The sequence below is a fragment of the Stenella coeruleoalba genome (genome assembly GCF_951394435.1).
Source record: "Stenella coeruleoalba genome assembly, chromosome: 16".
In the NCBI taxonomy this organism is placed as follows: Eukaryota; Metazoa; Chordata; class Mammalia; order Artiodactyla; family Delphinidae; genus Stenella; species Stenella coeruleoalba.
In genome coordinates, this window is record NC_137162.1 from 56,275,433 (window position 1) to 56,296,974 (window position 21,542).

At 38.4% G+C, this 21,542-nt stretch overlaps 2 protein-coding genes across 2 annotated transcripts in view; one reads left to right on the forward strand and one right to left on the reverse strand.

The window, feature by feature from the left end:
• LOC307175081 (uncharacterized protein) overlaps positions 1-19,823 on the forward strand; it is a 107,327-nt gene extending 87,504 nt beyond the window's left edge. The window contains exon 5 of the mRNA XM_079899926.1: positions 18,954-19,823. Within this exon, the coding sequence (XP_079756052.1) occupies positions 18,954-19,246 (293 nt within the window). The 3' untranslated portion in view covers positions 19,247-19,823. The remainder of the gene's footprint in view (positions 1-18,953) is intronic.
• Positions 1-21,542, reverse strand: part of LRMDA (leucine rich melanocyte differentiation associated) — a 1,307,794-nt gene that overhangs the window by 12,643 nt on the left and 1,273,609 nt on the right. The window contains exon 9 of the mRNA XM_079899924.1: positions 12,285-13,467. The gene's annotated coding sequence lies outside the window, so the exon portion shown is untranslated. The remainder of the gene's footprint in view (positions 1-12,284; positions 13,468-21,542) is intronic.

The window sequence follows — 21,542 nt, forward strand, 5'->3', positions numbered from 1 at the left end:
AGTCAACCACACTTTTAAAGAAAAAATGATACCAATACTCCACAATATCTTTAAAATTTGCTCTTCATGAGGGAACACATCCCAACTCATTTTATGAGGCCATCATTACCCTAAAACAAAAACTTGGTAAAGACACTACGAGAAAGAAAACTACAGGCCCATATAGCTCATAAACGTAGACAAAAGATTTTTAACGCAATACAAGTAAGTGGACTCCAGCAACATATAATACAGCACTACTGAGCAGAGTTCATTCCAGGGAGTCAAGGACAGTTTGATATCATAAATCAATCAACTTCACTATTTTAGCAGACTGAATAAAACCATCTTCTCATTTAACAAAATGCAGCACCCATTTAGGATTTCTAAAAATTAGAATTAAAGGGAATTTCCTTAACCAGTGAAGGATATATTAAAGAACCCCTATAGCTAACAGTATAAGACACTGAATACTTGCTTCCTAAGTTTTGGACCAAAAAAAGATGCCATCTCTTACTACATACATTCAATATTATAATAGAAATCCCAGTGCAATAAGAAAAGAAAAAGAATAAAAGTTACACAGCTTGGAAAGGAAGCACGGATTACGTGTCTATGTAGAAACTCTACCATGTTATAAAAAACAAATAAACCCTTGGCATTAATAAGGGGGTATACAGCAAGGTTACAGGATACAAGCTCAGTGTACAAAACTCAACTGCTTCCCTTTACATAAGCAAACAAACAATTGAAATTTAAAACATTTTAAACACATCATATACAATAGCACCTAAAAAGGAAGTACTTAGCTGTAAATCAAAAAAATATGGACAGGATCTGTATGTGGAAAACTATAAAACACTGGTAAGATAAATCAAAAAAAAGATCTAGATAAATGAAGAGAGAGTCAAAACTCCTGCATTAGAAGTTTCATAATTGTTAAGATGTCAGTTGAACTTGTTCTACAGAGCTGCTGAAATCCCAATCAGAGTCCCAGCAAGCTGTTTTTGGTAACTAATTCTAAAATTTATAGGGAAAAGCAAAAGACAGAGAACAGTTCCACAATACTGAATCAAGAACAAAGTTGAAGGGCTCACATTACCAAACTTCAAGACATAATAGGAGGAGGGAGGAGTTGAGGAAGATGGCAGAAGAGTAAGACGCGGAGATCACCTTTCTCCCCACAGATACACCAGAAATACATCTACACGTGGAACTGCTCCTACAGAACACCTACTGAACACTGGCAGAAGAACTCAGACCTCCCAAAAGGCAAGAAACTCCCCAGGTACCTGGGTAGGGCAAAGCAAAAGAAAAAAGAAAAAACAGAGACAAAAGAATAGGGACAGGACCTGCACCAGTGGGAGGGAGCTGTGAAGGAGGAAAGGTTTACACACATTAGCAGCCCCTTTGTGGGCAGAGACTGTGGGAGGTGGAGGGGGGAAAAGCTTTGGAGCCACCGAGGAGAGCGCTGCTTAACGGAGCTCCAGAGACAGGCGCGAGCTGCGGCCAACAGCCTGGACCCAGAGACGGGCATGAGACGCTAACGCCGCTGCTACTGCCCCCAAGAAGCCTGTGTGCAAGCCTGTGCAGCCCGCCACTGCCAGGGTCCCGGGATCCAGGGACCACTTCCCCAGGACAACGCATGGCGCACCTCAGGCTTGCCCCATACTCTGTGCCCCTCCCTCCCCCCGGCCTGAGTTAGCCAGAGCCCCTGCATCAGCAGCTCCTTTGACCCCGTCCTGTCTGAGCGAAGAACAGACGCCCTCCATCGACCTACACGAACAGGCGGGTCCACATCCAAAGCCAGGAGCTGTACGAACAAAGAAGAGAAAGGGAAATCTCTCCCAGCAGCCTCAGGAGCAGCGGATTAAATCTCTACAATCAACTTGTACCCTGCATCTGTGGAATATATGAATAGACAACGAATCATCCCAAATTGAGGAGGTGGACATTGGGAGCAAGATATATTATTTTTTCCCCTTTTCCTGAGTGCATGTGTATGCTTCTGTGTGAGATTTTTGTCTGTATAGATTTGTTTTCACCATTTGTCCTAGTGTTCTGTCCATCCGTTGTGTTTGGATTTTTTACTTTAAAAAAATTTCCTTAATAATTATTATTTTAATAACTTTATTTTATCCTCTTTGTTTCATTCTACTTTTTCTCCCTTTTATTCTGAGCCGTGTGGAGGACAGTCTCTTGGTGCTCCAGCCAGGCATCAGGGCTGTGCCTCTGAGGTGGGAGAGCCAACTTCAGGGCACTGGTCCACAAAAGACCTCCCAGCTCCAAGTAATATCAAACGGCGAAAATCTCCCAGAGATCTCCATCTCAACACCAGCACCCAGCTTCACTCAACGACCAGCAAGCTACAGTACTGGACATCCTATGCCAAGCAACTAGCAAGACAGGAACACAACCCCACCCATTAGCAGAGAGGCTGCCTAAAATCATAATAAGTCCACAGACACCCCAAAACACACCACCAGACGACCTGCCCACCAGGAAGACAAGATCCAGCCTCATCCACCAGAACAAAGGCACTAGTCCCCTCCACCAGGAAGCCTACACAACCCACTGAACCAACCTTAGCCACTGGGGACAGACACCAAAAAGAACAGGAACTACGAACCTGCAGCCTGCAAAAAGGAGACCCCAAACACAGTAAGTTAAGCAAAATGAGAAGACAGAGAAACACACAGCAGATGAAGGAGCAAGGTAAAAACCCACCAGACCTAACAAATGAAGAGGAAAAAGGCAGTCTACCTGAAAAAGAATTCAGAATAATGATAGTAACAATGATCCAAAATCTTGGAAATACAATAGAGAAAATGCAAGGAACATTTAACAAGGACCTAGAAGAACTAAAGATGAAACAAACAACGATGAACAACACAATAAATGAAAGATACTCTAGATAACTGAGGCAGAAGAACGGATAAGTGACCTGGATGATAAAATAGTGGAAAAAACTACTGCAGAGCAGAATAAAGAAAAAAGAATGTAAAGAACTGAGGACAGTCTCAGAGACCTTTGGGACAACATTAAACACACCAACATTCGAATTATAGGGGTCCCAGAAGAAGAAGAGAAAGGGACTGAGAAAATATCTGAAAAGATTATAGTTGAAAACATAACTAATTGGGGAAATGAAATAGTTAATCAAGTCCAGGAAGCACAGAGAGTCCCATACAGGATAAATCCAAGGAAATGCCAAGACACATATTAATCAAACTGTCAAAAATTAAATACAAAGAAAATATATTAAAAGCAGCAAGGGGAAAACAACAAATAACACACAAGGGAATCCCCATAAGGTTAAGAGCTGATCTTTCAGCAGAAACTCTGCAAGCCAGAAGGGAGTGGCAGGACATATTTAAAGTGATGAAAGAGAAAAACCTACAACCAAGGTTACTCTACCCAGCGAGGATCTCATTCAGATTTGATGGAGAAATTAAAACCTTTACAGACAAGCAAAAGCTGAGAGAGTTCAGCACCACCAAACCAGCCTTACAACAAATGCTAAAGGAACTTCTCTAGGCAAGAAAATTAAGAAAATGGGAATAGGAACATACATATCTATAATTACCTTAAATGTAAATGGATTAAATTCTCCCACCAAAAGACACAGTTTGGCTGAATGGATACAAAAACAAGATCCGTATATATGCTGTCTACAAGAGACCTACTTCAGACCTAGGGACCCATGCAGACTGAAAGTGAGGGGATGGAAAAAGATATTCCATGCAAATGGAAATCAAAAGAAAGCTGGAGTAGCAATTCTCACATCAGACAGAATAGACTTTAAAATAAAGACTATTACAAGAGCCAAAGAAGGACACTACATAATGATCAAGGGATCGATCCAAGAAGAAGATATAAGAATTGTAAATATTTATGCACCCAACATAGGAGCACCTCAATACATAAGGCAAATACTAACAACCATAAAAAGGGAAATTGACAGTAACACAATCATAGTAGGGGACTTTAACACCCACTTTCACCAATGGACAGATCTTCCAAAATGAAAATAAAGAAGGAAACACAAGCTTTAAATGATACATTAAACAAGATGGACTTAATTGATATTTATAGGACACTCCATCCAAAAACAACAGAATACACATTTTTCTCAAGTGCTCTTGGAACATTCTCCAGGATAGATCATATCTTGGGTCACAAATCTAGCCTTGGTAAATTTAAGAAAGTTGAAATCTTATCAAGTATCTTTTCCGACCACAACACTATGAGACTAGATATCAATTACAGGAAAAGATCTGTAAAAAATACAAAGACATGGAGGCTAAACAATACACTACTTAATAACTAAGTGATCACTGAAGAAATCAAAGAGGAAATAAAAATACCTAGAAACAAATGACAATGGAGACACGACAACCCAAAACCTATGGGAATGCAGCAAAAGCAGTTGAAAGAGGTAAGTTTATAGCAATGCAATCCTACCTTAAGAAACAGGAAACATTTCGAATAAACAACATAACCTTGCACCTAAAGCAATTAGAGAAAGAACAAAAACTCCCCAAAGTTAGCAGAAGGAAAGAAATCATAAAGATCAGATCAGAAATAAATGAAAAGGAAATGAAGGAAACGACAGCAAAGATCAATAAAACTAAAAGCTGGTTCTTTGAGAAGATAAACCAAATTGATAAACCATTAGCCAGACTCATCAGAGAAAAAAGGGAGAAGACTCAGATCAATAGAATTAGAAATGAAAATGGAGGAGTAACAACTGACACTGCAGGAATACAAAGGATCATGAGAGATTACTACAAGCAACTCTATGCCAATAAAATGGACAACCTGGAAGAAATGGACAAATTCTTAGAAATGAACAACCTGCTGAGACTGAACCAGGAAGAAATAGAAAATATGAACAGACCAATCACAAGCACTGAAATTGAAACTGTGATTAAAAATCTTCCAACAAACAAAAGCCCAGGACCAGATGGCTTCACAGGCGAATTCTATCAAACATTTAGGAAGAGCTAACATCTATCCTTCTCAAACTCTTCCTAAGGATAGCAGAGGGAGGAATACTCCCAAACTCATTCTACGAGGCTACCATCACCCTGATACCAGACTAAGATGTCACAGGAAAGAAAACTACAGCCCAATATCACTGATGAACATAGATGCAAAAATCCTCAACAAAATACTAGCAAACAGAATCCAACAGCACATTAAAAGGATCCTACACCATGATCAAGTGGGGTTTATTCCAGGAATGCAGGGATTCTTCAATATACACATATCAATCGATGTGATACACCATATCAACAAACTGAGGGAGAAAAACCATATGATCATCTAAATAGATGCACAAAAAGCTTTTGACAAAATTTAACACCCATTTATGATAAAAACCCTGCAGAAAGTAGGCATAGAGGGAACTTTCCTCAACATAATAAAGGCCATATATGACAAACCCACAGCCAACATTGTCTTCAATGGTGAAAAACTGAAAGCATTTCCACTAAGATTAGGAACAAGAGAAGGTTGCCCACTCTCAGCACTCTTATTCAACATAGTTTTGGAAATTTTAGCCACAGCAATCAAGAAAAAGAAATAAAAGGAATCAAAACTGGAAAAGAAGTAAAGCTGTCACTGTTTGTAGATGACATGATACTCTACATAGAGAATCGTAAAGATGCTACCAGAAAACTACTAGAGCTAATCAATGAATTTGGTAAACTAGCAGGATACAAAATTAATGCACAGAAATCTCTAGCATTCCTATACACTAATTATGAAAAATCTGAAAGTGATATTAAGAAAACACTCCCATTTCCCATTGCAACAAAAAGAATAAAATATCTAGGAATAAACCTACCTAAGGAGACAAAAGACCTGTATGCAGAAAATTATAAGACACTGATGAAAGAAATTAAAGATGATACAAATAGATGGAGAGATATACCATGTTCTTGGATTGGAAGAATCAACATGACTCTACTACCCAAAGCAATCTACAGATTCAATGCCATCCATATGAAACTACCACTGGCATTTTTCACAGAACTAGAACAAAAAATTTCACAATTTCTATTGAAACACAAAAGACCCCGAATAGCCAAAGCAATCTTGAGAACAAAAAATGGAGCTGGAGAAATCAGGCTGACATCAGACTATCCTACAAAGCTACTGTAATCAAGACAGTATGGTACTGGCAGAAAAACAGAAATATAGATCAATGGAGCAGGATAGAAAGCCCAGAGATAAACCCACGCACATATGGTCACCTTATCTTTGATAAAGGAGACAAGAATATACAGTGCAGAAAAGACAGCCTCTTCAGTAAGTGGTGCTGGGAAAACTGTAAAGGTACATGTAAAAATATGAAATTAGAACACTCCCTAATACCATACACAAAAATAAACTCAAAATGGATTAAAGACCTAAATGTAAGGTCAGACAGTATCAAACTCTTAGAGGAAAACATAGGCAGAACACTCTATGACATAAATCACAGCAAGATCCTTTTAGACCCACCTCCTAGAGAAATGGAAATAAAAACAGAAATAAACAAATGGGACCTAATGAAACTTAAAAGCTTTTGCACAGCAAAGGAGACCGTAAACAAGATGAAATTACAGCCCTCAGAATGGGAGAAAATATTTGCAAATGAAGCAACTGACAAAGGATTAATCTCCAAGATTTACAAGCAGTGCATGCAGCTCAATAACAAAAAAACAAACAACACAATCCAAAAATGGGCAGAGGACCTAAATAGCCATATCTCCAAAGAAGACATACAGATTGCCAACAAACACATGAAAGGATGCTCAACATCATTCATCACTAGAGAAATGCAAATCAAAACTACAATGAGGTATCATCTCACACTGCTCAGAATGGCCATCATCAAAATATCTAGGAAGAATAAATGCTGGAGAGGGTGTGGAGAAAAGGGAACCCTCTTGCACTGTTGGTTGGAATGTAAACTGATACAGCCACTATGGAGAAGAGTATGGAGGTTCCTTAAACTACAAATAGAACTACCATACAACCCAGCAATCCCACTACTGGGCATATACCCTGTGAAAACCATAATTCAAAAAGAGTCATGTACCAAAATATTCATTACAGCTCTATTTACAATAGTCAGGACATGGAAGCAACCTAAGTGTCCATCACCAGATGAATGGATAAAGAAGATGTGGCACATATATACAATGGAATATTACTCAGCCATAAAAAGAAACGAAATTGAGATATTTGTAGTGAGGTGGATGGACCTAGAGTCTGTCATACAGAGTGAAGTAAGTCAGAAACAGAAAAACAAATACTGTATGCTAACACATATATATGGAATCTAAGAAAAAAAAAAGTCATGAAGAACCTAGGGGTAAGATGGAAATAAAGACACAGACCTACTAGAGCATGGACTTGAGGATATGCGGAGGGGGAAGGGTAAGCTGGGACAAAGTGAGAGAGTGGCATGGACATATATACACTACCAAACATAAACTAGATAGCTAGTGGGAAGTAGCCGCATAGCACAGGGAGATCAGCTCAGTGATTTGTGACCACCTAGAGGGGTGGGATAGGGAGGGTGGGAGGGAGGGAGATGCAAGAGGTAAGAGATATGGGAACATATGTATATGTGTAACTGATTCACTTTATTATAAAGCAGAAACTAACACACCAGTGTAAAGCAATTATACTCCAATAAAGATGTTAATAAATAAATAAATAATAGGAGGAGGAAACAAGATGGCAGAATAGAAGGACTCGAGCTCAACTCCTCTTTTGAATACACCAAAATCACACCTAATTGCTGAACAACCATTGACAAAAAAGACTGGAACCTACCAAAAAAGATATGCTATATCCAAAAACAAAGGAGCCACAACAAAATGGTACGAGGTGCACTTTCACAATATAATCAAATCCCATACCCACCAGATGGGCAACCCACAAAGTGGAAAATAACTATATCACAGAGGTTCTACCACAGGAGTGAGAGTGAGCCCCACATCAGGCTCTCCAGCCTGGGGGTCTGGCATCAGGAGGAAGAGCCCCCAGAACATTTGCCTTTGAAGGCCAGTGAGGCTTGAGTGCAGGAGTCGCACAGAGTCCACTCTTGGCAAGTGCACACAAGGTTTCACATGCACTGGGACCCAGGGCAAAACAGTGACTGCACAAGAGCCTGGGCCAGAGCAACCTGCTGGTCTTGGAGGGTCTCCTGTGGAGGTGGGGGTCAGCAGTGGTTCACAGTGAGGGCAAGGACACAAGTGGTGGAGGCCCCAGGGAATACTCATCAGCATGAGCTCTCCCAGAAGTTGCCATTTTGGCACTGAGATGGGGACCCACCCAGCAGCCTGCAGGCTCCAGTGCTGGGATGCCTCAGGCCAAACCACCAACGGGGTGGGAACACAAACCCCACCCATCAGCAGACAGGCTGCCTGAAGTCATCCTGAGCCAACAGCTGTCTATGAACACAGCACTTGATGTAACCCTGTGCACCCAAGGGACAAGACCTGGCTCCACCCACCAATGGGAAGGCACCAGCCAGTCCCTCCCACCAGGAAGCCTGCACAAGCTCCTGGAACAACCTCACCCACCAGGGGGCCGACAGCAGAACCAAGAATTACAACCCTGCAGCCTGAGGAACAGAGACCATAAACAGAGAAAATTAGACAAAATGAGATGGCAGAGAAATATATTGCAGAAAAAGGAACAAGATAATACTCCAGAAGAACTAAGAGCAGTGGACACAGGCAATCTGCCAGAAGAAGAATTAAGAGTAAAAATGATCCAGGATCTCAGAAAAAGAATGGAGTCACAGACCAAGGAGGTACAAGAAATGTTTAATAAAGAGAAGCTTCAAAAACAAATCAGAAACAGTTAACAAGATGCACTATGAACATACATACCAATAATTACCTTAGTCATAAATGGATTAAATGCTCCAACCGAAAGACATAGACTGGCTGAATGGATACAAAAATAAGGCCCATATATATGCTATCTCTAAGAGACTCACTTCAGATCCAGGGGCATATACAGACTGAAAATGAGGGGATGAAAAAACTTATTCCATGCAAATGGAAATCAGAAGAAAGCTAGAGTAGCAATGCTCATATCAGACCAAAGAGACTTTATAATAAAGACTGTTATTAGAGACAAAGAGGGACACTACATAATGATCAAGGGACCAATCCAAGAAGAAGCTATAACAATTGAAAATATATATGTACCCAACCTAGGAGCACCTCAATACATAAGGCAAATGCTAGCAGCCATAAAAGGAGAAATTGACAGTAACACAATAATAGTGGGGGACTTTAACACTCCACTTTCCTCAATGGACAGATCATCCAGACAGAAAATCAATAAGGAAACACAGGCCTTAACTGACACATTAGACCAGATGAACTTAAGCTTCAGAGTACACACTCTTCTCAAGTGCACTTGGAACATTCTCCAGGATAGATCACATGCTGGGCCACAAAAAGAGCCTGAGTAAATTTAAGAAAATTGAAATCATATCAAGCATCTTACCTGACCACAATACTATAAGATTAGAAATCAACTAGAAGAAAATAACCGTGAAAAACACAAACACGTGGAGGCTAAACAATATGTTACTAAACAACCAATGGATCACTGAAGAAATCAAAGAGGAATAAAAAAAATACCTAGAGATAAAAGAAAACAAAAACACAGCAATCCAAAACTTTTGGGACACAGCAAAAGCATTTCTAAGAGGGAAGTTTCTAGCCATACAATCTTACCTCAGGAAACAAGAAAAATCTCAAATAAACTAACTTTACACCTAAATCAACTAGAGAAAGAAGAACAAGCAAAACCCAATGTTAGGAAAAAGGAAATCACAAAGATCAGAGAAGAAATAAATGAAATAAAGACAAAGAAAACAATAGAAAAGTTCAATGAAATTAAAACGTGGTTCATTGAAAAGGTAAACAAAATTGATAAACCTTTAGCCAGACTCATCAGGAAAAAAAAGGGACAGGGCTCAAATCAATAAACTTAGAAATGAAAAAGGAAAAGTTACAAAGGACACCACAGAAATACAAAGGATCATAAGAGACTACTATAAGCAAAGAAATGTCAATAACATGGACAACCTAGAAGAAATGGACAAATTCTTAGAAAGGTATACTTTTTCAAGACTGAACCAAGAAGAAATTGAAAATACCAACAGACCAATCACAAGTACTGAAGTTGAAGCTGTGACTGAAAAACTTCCAACAAACGAAAGTCCAGGACAGATGACTTCACAGGTGAACTCTATCAAACATTTAGAGAAGAGTTAACACCTATCCTTCTGAAACTATTTTAAAAAATTGCAGAGGAACACTCCAAAACTCATTCTATGAGGCCAAAATCACCCTGATACGAAAACCAGACAATGATAACAAAAAAAGAAAAACATAGGCCAATATCGCTGATGAACATAGACACAAAAATCCTCAACAAAATACAAGCAAACTGAATCCAACAATACAGTAAAAGGATCTTACACCATAAACAACTGTGATTCATCCCAGGGATGCAAGAATTTTGCAACATCCACAAATCAATCAGTGTGATTACACCACATCAATAAATTGAATAAAAACCATATGCTCATCTCAACAGATGCAGAAAAAGCTTTTTACAAAATTCAACACCGATTTATGATAAAAAAAACCCTCCAGAAAGTAGCCATAGAGGGAACTTACCTCAACATAATAAAGGCCATATATGACAAACCCACAGTTAACATCATACTCAATGGTGAAAGCTGAAAGCATTTCCTCTGAGATCAAGCATTTCCTCTGAGGATGTCCACTCTTGCCACTTTTATTTAACACAGTTTTGTAAGTCCTAGCCATGGCAATCAGAGAAGAAAAAGAAACAAAAGGAATCGAAATTGGAGAAGAAGAAGTAAAACTGTCATTGTTTGAAGATGACATGATACTATACATAGAATATCCTAAAGATGCTACCAGAAAACTCCTAGAGATCATCAATGGATTTGGTAATGTTGCAGGATACAAAATTAATACACAGAAATCTCGTGCATTCCTATACACTAACAACAAAAGATCAGAAAGAGAAATTAAGGAAACAATCTCATTTACCATCACATCAAAAAGAATATAATACTTAGGAATAAACCACCTAAGGAGGCAAAAGACCTGTACTCAGAAAACTATAAGATGCTGATGAAAGAAATCAAAGATGACACAAACAGATGGAGAACTATACTATGTTCTTGGATTGGATGAATCAGTATGGTCAAAATCACTGCACTATCCAAAGCAATCTACAGATTCAATGCAAAGCCTTTCCAATTACACAGAACTAGAACAAAAAATTTTTAATTTGTTTGTAGACACAAAAGACCCTGCATAGCCAAAGCAATCTTGTGAAAGAAGGGCAGAGCTGGAGGAATCAGGATCCCTGACTTCAGACTATACTACAAAGCTACAGTAATCAAGACAGTATGGTACTGGCACAAAAACAGAAATATAGATCAATGGAACAGGATGGAAAGCCCAGAAATAAACCCACGCACCTATGGTCAATTAATCTACAACAAAGAAGCAAGAATATACAATAGAGGAAAGACAGCCTCTTCAATAAGTGGTGCTGGGAAAACTGGACAGCTGCATGTAAAAGAATGAAATTAGAACACTGTTTAACACCATAGACAAAATTAAACTCGAAATCGATTTAAGACTTAAATGTAAGACCGGATACTATAAAACTCCTAGAGGAAAACATAGGCACAACACTCTTTGACATAAATCACAGCAATATCTTTTTCAATCCATCTCCTAGAGTAATGGAAATAAAAACAAAAATAAACAAATGGGACCTAATGAAACTTAAAAGCACAACAATGGAAACCATAAACAAAATGAAAAGACAACATACAGAATGGGAGAAAATATTTGCAAACAAAGTGACCGACAAGGGTTTAATCCCCAAAATATACAAACAGCTCAATATCAAAAAAACAACCTAATCAAAAAATGCACACAAGATCTAAATAGACATTTCTCAAAAAAAAAAAAAAAAACCAAAAACATACAGATGGCCAAAAAGCACATGAAAAGATGCTAATTATTAGAGAAATGCAAATCAAAACTACAATGAGGTACCACCTCACACCAGTCAGAATGGCCATCCTCAAAATGTCTACAAATAATAAATGCTGGAGAGGGTGTGGAGAAAAAGGAACTGTCCTACGCTGTTACTCGGAATGTAACTTGGTTTAGCCACTATGGAGAACAGTATGTATTTCCTTAAAAAACTAAAAATAGCATTACCATATATTCTGCAACTCCAATCCTGGACATATATCTGGAAAAGATGAAAACTCTAATTCAAAAGGATACATGCACCCCAACGTTCCTAGCAGCACTACTTACAATAGCCAAGACATGGAAACAACCTAAATGTCCATCAACAGATGAATGGATAAAGAAGATGTGGTATACATATGTGTGTGTACATATGTATATATATACATATATATATATACACACATATGTACACACATACCCATACATACAACAGAATATTACTCAGCCATAAAAAAGAATGAAATAATGCCATTTGCGACAACGTGGACGGACCTAGAGATTATCATACTAAGTGAAGTAAGTCAGAGGAAGATAAATTTCATATGACATCACTTAGAGGTGGAATCTATAAATTGATACAAATGAACTTATTTACAAAACAGAAACATACTCAAAGACTTAGAAAACAAATTTATGTTTACCAAAGGGGAACAGTTGGGGGAAGGATAAATTAGGATGTAGGGATTAACATATACATACTACTACATATAAAATAGATAATCAACAAGGACCTTGCATAGCACAGGGAACTCTGCTCAATATTCTGTAATACCCTATATGGGAAAAGAATCTGAAAAAGAATGAATATATATAAATGTATAAATCACTCTGCTGTACACCTGAAACTAACACAACATTGTAAATCATATATACTCACATTAAAATTTTAAAAAAAGCAAAAAAACCATATCTGATTAAGGACTTGTATTCAGAAAAAAGCACTCTTACAATGGATTATTAAAAAAAAGTACTTTGTTAAAAGGGCAAACCATTTGAACAGATAATTCACCAAAGAGTGTATATGACTAAATGAGGAAGGAAAAGATGCTAAACGTCTCTACAGAATTGAAATGAAAATTAAAACCAGATGAAAAACTATTACACATCCAATAGAATGTCTAAAATAAAAAGACCACCAACCTAAGTCTCAGCGAGGATGTGAAGTAGCTAGACCTCTCAGACATTGCTGGTGTGAATACAAAGTTATATGGCCACTTTAAATATCTTGGCAGTCTCTAAGTATTTACACTTACCTTTACTGCTGGTCCAGCATTCCCACTTCTGAGTACTTACTCTAAGGAAATGGAAACATAGGTCTGTTGAAAGATCTGTACTCAAATGTTCATATGGGCTTCAGTCTTCATAGCTAAAAATGGAAAATAAACCAAAAGTATATTAATTGGTGAATTAATAAACATATTGTGGCATATCCATTCAAAGAATACTACTCAGCAGTATGAAAGTACAAACTACTGAAATAATCAACATGATATATCTCAAAAGCATCATGCTAATAAAAGAAGCCTGACACAAAAGACCATCTTATATGATTCCACTGAATTAAAATTCTAGTAAAGGCAAAATTACAGAAATAGGAAGCATCAGTGGTTGCCTATGGCTGTCACGGGAGGGTGCTGACTGCAAAGGGGCAGGAGGAAACTTGTGGGGGTGATGGAATTATTCTATATCTTGACTGTTATTAAACGACTGTACATATTGCCAAACTCATAAAGTTGTACGTTTAAAATTCGTGATTTTTTTTTCTATGTAAAGTTCACCTCAACAAAGCTGATAAAAAAGAAAGGCTCAGGAATGACAGAGAAAATAAAGAACTATTTTTCCTTGGGAATTAAGAGCTGAGGATAATATAATAAGCCAGTTGGAATGCTTTCATTACATCAGGTTCAGAAGTGACTCCTAGAAAACTCTCCTAGTTTCACTGGTTTGTTTCCTTTTCCTTAAGATTAAAGATCAATTTTTCCTTTATTGGCCAAGAACCTTTCAAATTTCAGTTTTGATAAGAAAAGGGTAAAGAAATGCCAGTATTCTCTTTTCCTCATTTCCGTGGGGAGACAGTATGGGAGGGGGGGCTTGTGATTGGGTTGGCAAAGTCCACCCCCTCACCCCACGAACTCCAAGACTGATTGTCCTGCCCCACCATAAGACTGGGAGCAGACATGAGCCTACAGAAGGAAGGACATTGTGAATCTTTCCCTTACTTGCCTTAACAACTGCTTAGGCCTAAAAACTGTCTAGCTACAAAAGATTTGTAGCACAACAGGAATTGTGGACTCAAGATAATTCTAACTACAGTGAACAAAGCCCAGAGGCAAAGGTAATCGTTTTCAGCTATTCTTGTTAGCTTGCTACACACGTATCAATGGCTTCATTACCAAACACGGTCACACAGAAGTATTTAAAAGTTTACTTCTATTTGGAACATCTTTATTCCATCCTTTTATGGATTTTTCATCTTCCCTAACTATCATCTTCAGCATTTGCAGCCCTTCTCAAGAGAGGGGAAGAAAAATATGTTGTGTGTATAACATATGATGATTCAACCCTGTTGCTATCATCACGCACAGGAGAGATGGGGAGTCATAAGTTATGAGTTATCCCTCACTCCCTCATTCACAGAGATAAAAACATAGAAATGCCATCCCAACATTTAGGCAAGATATACATACCAGGAATGGCGGAGAACAATAAATTTCCCCAGCAACTCCAATACTCTTTCCACAATAAAATGATAGGATGGAGGGAAGCAATGGAAGCCTTTGGAATAAAATCACTGTGCCACCACATTCAATCTTTATTTGGATAAAAATTCTCCCTGTATTTTCAGTGTTCCAGCGGCTACAGGGATCAGAGAACCTCTAACCACACCTATCTGTACATGGAATGGGTAGATTCAAGTAGATGGTTCTCTGGATCAAGAGCTAGATTTGCTTGTAGGGTTTAGGGGACCATGAGACACTGCAAACTTTGTGAGCAATGACCCTATAAAAAAGAGCTTCGACTTGGTAACCTTGAACCCGTTCTTCACCATACTCAGTACCAACGTGCATCCCACGGCACTACCCATGTTAGTTTCTGTGCACAATGGCCTATTCCTGGATTTGGGGCTTCAAGATCCTCATTTAAGTGTTTTCCCATATTGTAACTTTGTATATTTGGAGCTCTGAAAATCAGAACAATCAATTCTGGTCTTTGTATGAGATAATCACTGTCCTACCAAAGTTCACCCCCCAAATTGCAATTCTACAGGAACTTGTGAAGCTGTGGTATTAAAATCCCGTAAGATATATGTAGAGTAACCCCATGATATTTACAGTTCCATATATTTTTCTCCCCAGCAACATGTAGCTCTTTAAAGAACGTACTTAAAAATAGTAAACATATTTCAAACTTTCTTACACATCCAAGTCCTGTCACACATTCTCCTTGCAAAGCAGCATGAGAACTTAGAAGAAAAAAATTAAAAGACCATTCCAAAAAGGTTTTACATGTGGACTCTTGTCTGTGGCAACTTCATCTTTCATCCTTAGTGAGACTATTAGAACTGCACTGGAACCTTAAAGACTGTTAAGATGATTAAGAGCCACATTTAACAGTTGTTCTGGTAGCATCTTGACAAACATTTTACTTTTGTATCTCTCAAGAAAGCCCATAAAACAGCATGACCTAAAAATTTTTAACAAATATATTAATAAAAATTTAAACAGGCATGTATTACTTATGCTATTTTGAGTTAATTACATAATAATATTGCCTTGTGTACACCTTAATTAGATTAAATATTGATCAGTGCCCTTTCCCACTTGCCACTGATATTCCATTAACACATAATAACTGTCTTGTTATATCTAGATGTAACTTTAAATTAATTAAAGAGTCTGGCTGGAAATGAAAAGTTACAGAAAGATGTACAAAGCTAGCCCTTTTATACATAAACAGGACTGGAGACCTCAGCCTATGAATTAGAGCAGGGAAGAAAAATTAAACTCTACCTATTTTAAGGATTTAAAGTAATTAGATCTATGAACAATGATCCACAATTTTTTTTCCATAGGGTTTCAGAAGTCATATCAATTAGACTAGGTTCACCTATAACTCTGTATTAAGGAAGAGGTTAAGAAATATTACAATTATTCCTGAGGATTATGGTCTTTGTTTATTTCAGAAAAAGAACCTAGATTTTAAACAGCATCGAAGATTTCTTAGCATGTGATTAAGGCTGTTTATTTTCATGCTGATGAGCTGAGAGCTGTTTCAATGGGGAGATGCTATAATTTTCCCATGATCTGGAAAATAATTCATGGCACTTTTTAATGTTGTCATTAACTGTCACGTCTCTTGAGTTAAATATGAGCCCTGTCATTTGGAAGTCAGAAAGCAGCTCCTAAATTCCTCAATTTCATTAGCAATTGATTCAAATCATTTCTCGAAAATAGTCTGAATTGACATATGAATTGTAGTGGTTCCTCAGCTTGGTGATTAATTAATCAAGCCATCAGGTTCACATTAAACTATTTATCAATCTTACGATTTCCTGCTTTTCAGAAAAAATTAAACAGCACTCTAATGATATTTTGTGAGTTTTGAGAAAAATTAAAATGGGACCCAAAAAAATAATCTGTCCTTCCTAATTTATGAAGCTCCATGATGTCAGTTTCTGTAAGGCAAGACACTAAAAGGAGGAGATGGGGCTGGAATCTCCACCCCAGGGAAGGCAGGGTCATTTGTATAGGTCTCAGTTTCTTCGTCTGTAAAATAAGAAAATTGAACTAAATAATCTCTCATTATCTCTCACTTTCAAAATTATGTTTGTCTGTGAATCAAAATGTAATATGATAGTTATGGTTACTTTTAATTTTACTATTTTGGTGTGTGCCATTGTCCTTACATTAAAAACAAACGACCTGGGGTTACTGATAGAGACTTAAAGACTCCACATTAAAATTATAATTGATGTTCTTGGATCAGCTATGGACACTGTTCTGCAATTGGCATTTAAAATACAATTTTCTCCTCAAGGCCACATTAGTCTGTGTTTTTTCTAATGGGCTATTATAACAAGGGACCACAGTCAGTTGCTTTAGCCCAGAAATGACAGTATCGACTTTTCCAAGATTGGGCCACACCAATAGCTGGTTGTTGGCTGAGAAAACTGCTGGCAAAACATCGTGTGTTTGCCGATTTAATTTCATTCAAACTTTGCTGAGTTCAATTAATAGCTAGTTTTTTTCATAATAAACCACCAGCCAGCTGAATTCAGCCCCCTTTCTTTCAAATTTGCTGTGTGTATAACTACAAAACTAATGTCTCATTCTACACAAATCCCTCTGGCATTATTTATAGAAACCTGAAGATTCTCTCTTAAAGCTAACTGCGTTTTAAGTGTTGGGCTGCCTCTGGTGTCCTAGGACAGAGACTGCAAGCCACACAGGAAGAACCCTCCGTGTGCAAGGCAGTTTGAGTGGACTTCCATTCCCTGCCTGCAGTGCTGGGACAAAGGCCAGAGGAGCAGTGTCTAAAACGACACAGGAGAAAACTATAATTCGAAAAGATACATGCACCCCAATGTTCTTTGCAGCGCTATTTACAATAGCCAAGACATGGAAGCAACCTAATATCCATCAACAGAAGCAAATGGGACTTAATGAAAGTTAAAAGCTTTTGCACAGCAAAGGACACCATTGCTAAAACAAAAAGACAATCTATGGAATGGGAGAAAATATTTGCATACAACATGACCAACAAGGGATTAATTTCCAAAATATACAAACAGCTCATACAGCTCAATATCAAAAAAAACGAATAACCCAATCAGAAAAATAGGCAGAAGATCTAAATAGACATTTCTCCAAAGAAGACATACAGAAGGCCCACAGACACATGAAAAAATGCTCGACATCGCTAATTATTAGAGAAATGCAAATCAAAACTATAATGAGGTATCACCAGTCAGAATCATCCAAGTCTACCAATAATACATGCTGGGGAGGGTGTGGAGAAAAGGGAACCCGCCTACACTGTTGGTGGGGATGTAAACTGGTTTAGCCACCATGGAGAACAGTATGTGTTTCCTTAAAAAACTAAAAATAGCATTACCATATGTTCTGCAATTCCAATCTGGAAAAGATGAAAACTCTAATTCAAAAAGATACATGCACTCCTATGTTCCTAGCAGCACTATTTACAATAGCCAAGACGTGGAAGCAACCTAAATGTCCACTGACAGATGAATCGATAAAGAAGATGTGGTACGTATATACAATGGAATATTACTCAGCCATAAAAATGAAAGAAATAATGCCATTTGCAGCAACATGGATGAACCTAGAGATTATCATACTAACTGAAGTGAGCCAGACAGACAAATCTCATATGATATCACTTATATGTGGAATCTAAAAAAATGATGCAAATGAACTTATTTACAAAGCAGAAATAGACTCATAGACATAGAAAGCAAACTTATGGTTACCAAAGGGGGAAGGGGGCGTGGGGAGGGATAAATTAGGAGTTTGGGATTAGCATATATACATGCTACTATGTATAAAATAATCAACAAGGAACTACTGTATAGCACAGGGAAATATACTCAATATCTTGTAATAATCTGTAAGGGAAAAGAACTTGAAAAAGAATATCTATCTATCTACATAACTGAATCACTTTGCTGGTACACCTGAAACTAATACAACATTGTATATCAACTACGCATCAATAAAATAAATAAATAAAATGACACAGGCAGTTTTCATGGCTCATCCCTCCCTTCTCAGGAGGGTCAGGGGGATTCGTAGAAATGCAATGTCTTTTTCCTCCATTTCTTCTCATTCTCAGGGCTGGATGTGGCTGGTTCCCCCTGCACAGCATCAACTGCAGAGAAGCGGCCTTGGACTGAGAGAGGACCACAGAGAAACCAGACCACAGCGAAACCACCCCAAGAGGGGTCTTCCTGGAGGCTGGCTGAAGCGACTTTTCTCTTCAAAAGCAGGGAAAATGCCTTGCATCCTGGGGAAATTTGGGGTCTCATCTTGGACCACAGTGGCGCTGGGAATCCCCTACCTCTACCCCTGTCACAGACACACATGCATTTTATGGATAAGGAGACCAAGAGCCAGAAAAATAAGTAACTTGCCCAAGAATGAAACTTTTTGGAAAGCTATGTCCTATAGGGGAATGGGATGGAAATGGAAAAGCAGAAAGGCTATTTGACACACAAGCCCACAAAGGATCTCATGTTAAGACGTTACCTCCATACTAAGTGAAGTAAGTCAGATAGAGAAAGACATATCATATGATGTCACTTATATGTGGGATCTAGAGAAAAAAAAGGATACAAATTAACTTACTTACAATACAGAAACAGACTCACAGACACAGAAAACAAACTTATGGTTGCTAAAGGGGAAAGCAGCGAAGGGATACATTAGGAATTTGGGATTAACAGATATACGCTACTATATATAAAACAGATAAACAACAAGGACTTACTGTATGGCACAGGGAACTATATTCAGTATCTTGTAATAACCTATAATGGAAAAGAATCTGAAAAAGAATATATGTATGTATGGCTGAGTCCCTTTGCTCACCTGAAACATTGTAAAGCAACTACACTTCAATAAAAATAAACTTTAAAAAAGAGACTTTATCTCCAAACGAGGTTATTCACACAATTGCTAAGATGCGTGACAGAACTGGGGAAAAAATAAAGTTCATCACACAACCCAAAACTTGTGTTCCATTGTGGAAAAATACTGTCTATAACCCCTATTTTATCAATTCTGTGATTATCTTATGTGTAGCACAACTATATTGCATTTTTTTTTTTTTTCGGTACGCGGGCCTCTCACTGTTGTGGCCTCTCCCGTTGCGGAGCACAGGCTCCAGACGCACAGGCTCAGTAGCCATGGCTCACGGGCCCAGCCGCTCCGCAGCATGTGGGATCTTCCCGGACCGGGGCACGAACCCGTGTCCCCTGCATCGGCAGGCGGACTCTCAACCACTGTGCCACCAGGGAAGCCCTAGTGCATTTTTTTAAGTTAAAGAGTTAATTTGTTCAGCATATTTAAAAATATAACAAAATATAACTGTTTAAAATATAACTGTTTCAATTTCACTCCTTCCCCCCCCACCCCAGTATACCGGAAGCCCCAAGAAAATGGAGAAGCCTAGGTCTCTTTGGACCTCACATTTGTACTGGGCATCCTTCATTTTAGTCTACACAATGCCAGAGTCCCACCCTGTGGGAAGACAAAGCCATGTATAAAAGGAAAATAACATATGGGAAAGGACATCACAGGTACCAAATGAACCACCCAAGCCCTATGACAGCCTTGGTCCGTTGCCAAAAGACACCTTCAATTATATTAATTAAGAGAAGGAAAAATCCCTCACCTCTAGATCATATCCTACTCCTGCTATTTTGTTATAATGCACTTGTAATGCCTAGCTATCCCGAGCCCTTTCTGGAATATGCCATGCTTTCAAACTCCTGGGCTAGCACCATGAGGATGGAGAGCAATTGCATTTGCAAATGTCAGCCTACCTCATCCATCTCCCCTCATTCAAACAGTATGCATCTGAGGTTCAGCAATTGTAGTTATATATTTTTCCTTAATGTTTTTGTAAGGTAATGGTTCTCTTATCTGAAATTCATCAGCCTGCTATAAATTTAAAGTCCATTACTGCCAATAGAGAAAAGCTAAGCACCAAACCACTTTCAATAAATTTGCACTTAGGCAATTGAACTGATACGGCCTCAGAGGAAAAGGTGAAACTCATCTTGAGATATTTAAGTTAGTCTGAGTCACTGCTTCGCCTGGTGTTAAATTGGATCCATCGAGAAATGCAGGGCAGTACTCATCAGCCCTGAGTTGTAAGAAGAGATTTTAGGCTGAAAAAAATTCTGTCTCCAGCATTCATTATTAGGCGGTGTAATTCTAAGAAACCGCTGGCTGGCTCTGATATTTGACACAACTAAATGCTACAAATGCAAACCCTGATGGATGAATATTTCTATGAAAAACATCAATCAGGCTTGGGCAAGCCCAAGGTATAGAGATTTGTCATGTCCAGTTGTGAAGCTGCAAGTGAGAATGTCTATACACTCAAAGCCAAGAGGACAGTTACAAACATTTGCACAAGGCTTCAGGATTCACAGATAATACCGCTTTTACTTTATACACCCACCTGGATAAAACAATCGTCAGTTACCATCTTCTATTCCTGATGAGGGAACTGAGGCCCAGATATGTGAAATGACCACCTTTACCAGGTATGTGAAAGCAGTGACTTGATATCATGTCTTCCTGGCTCTGTGTTTTTGGCAGTGGAAGATAAAGAACGCACCCAATTCATGCTCACGATACATGAAAGCATCACCGTCACCATGGCAGACCACAGGGAATGATCAGTGTGAACTGT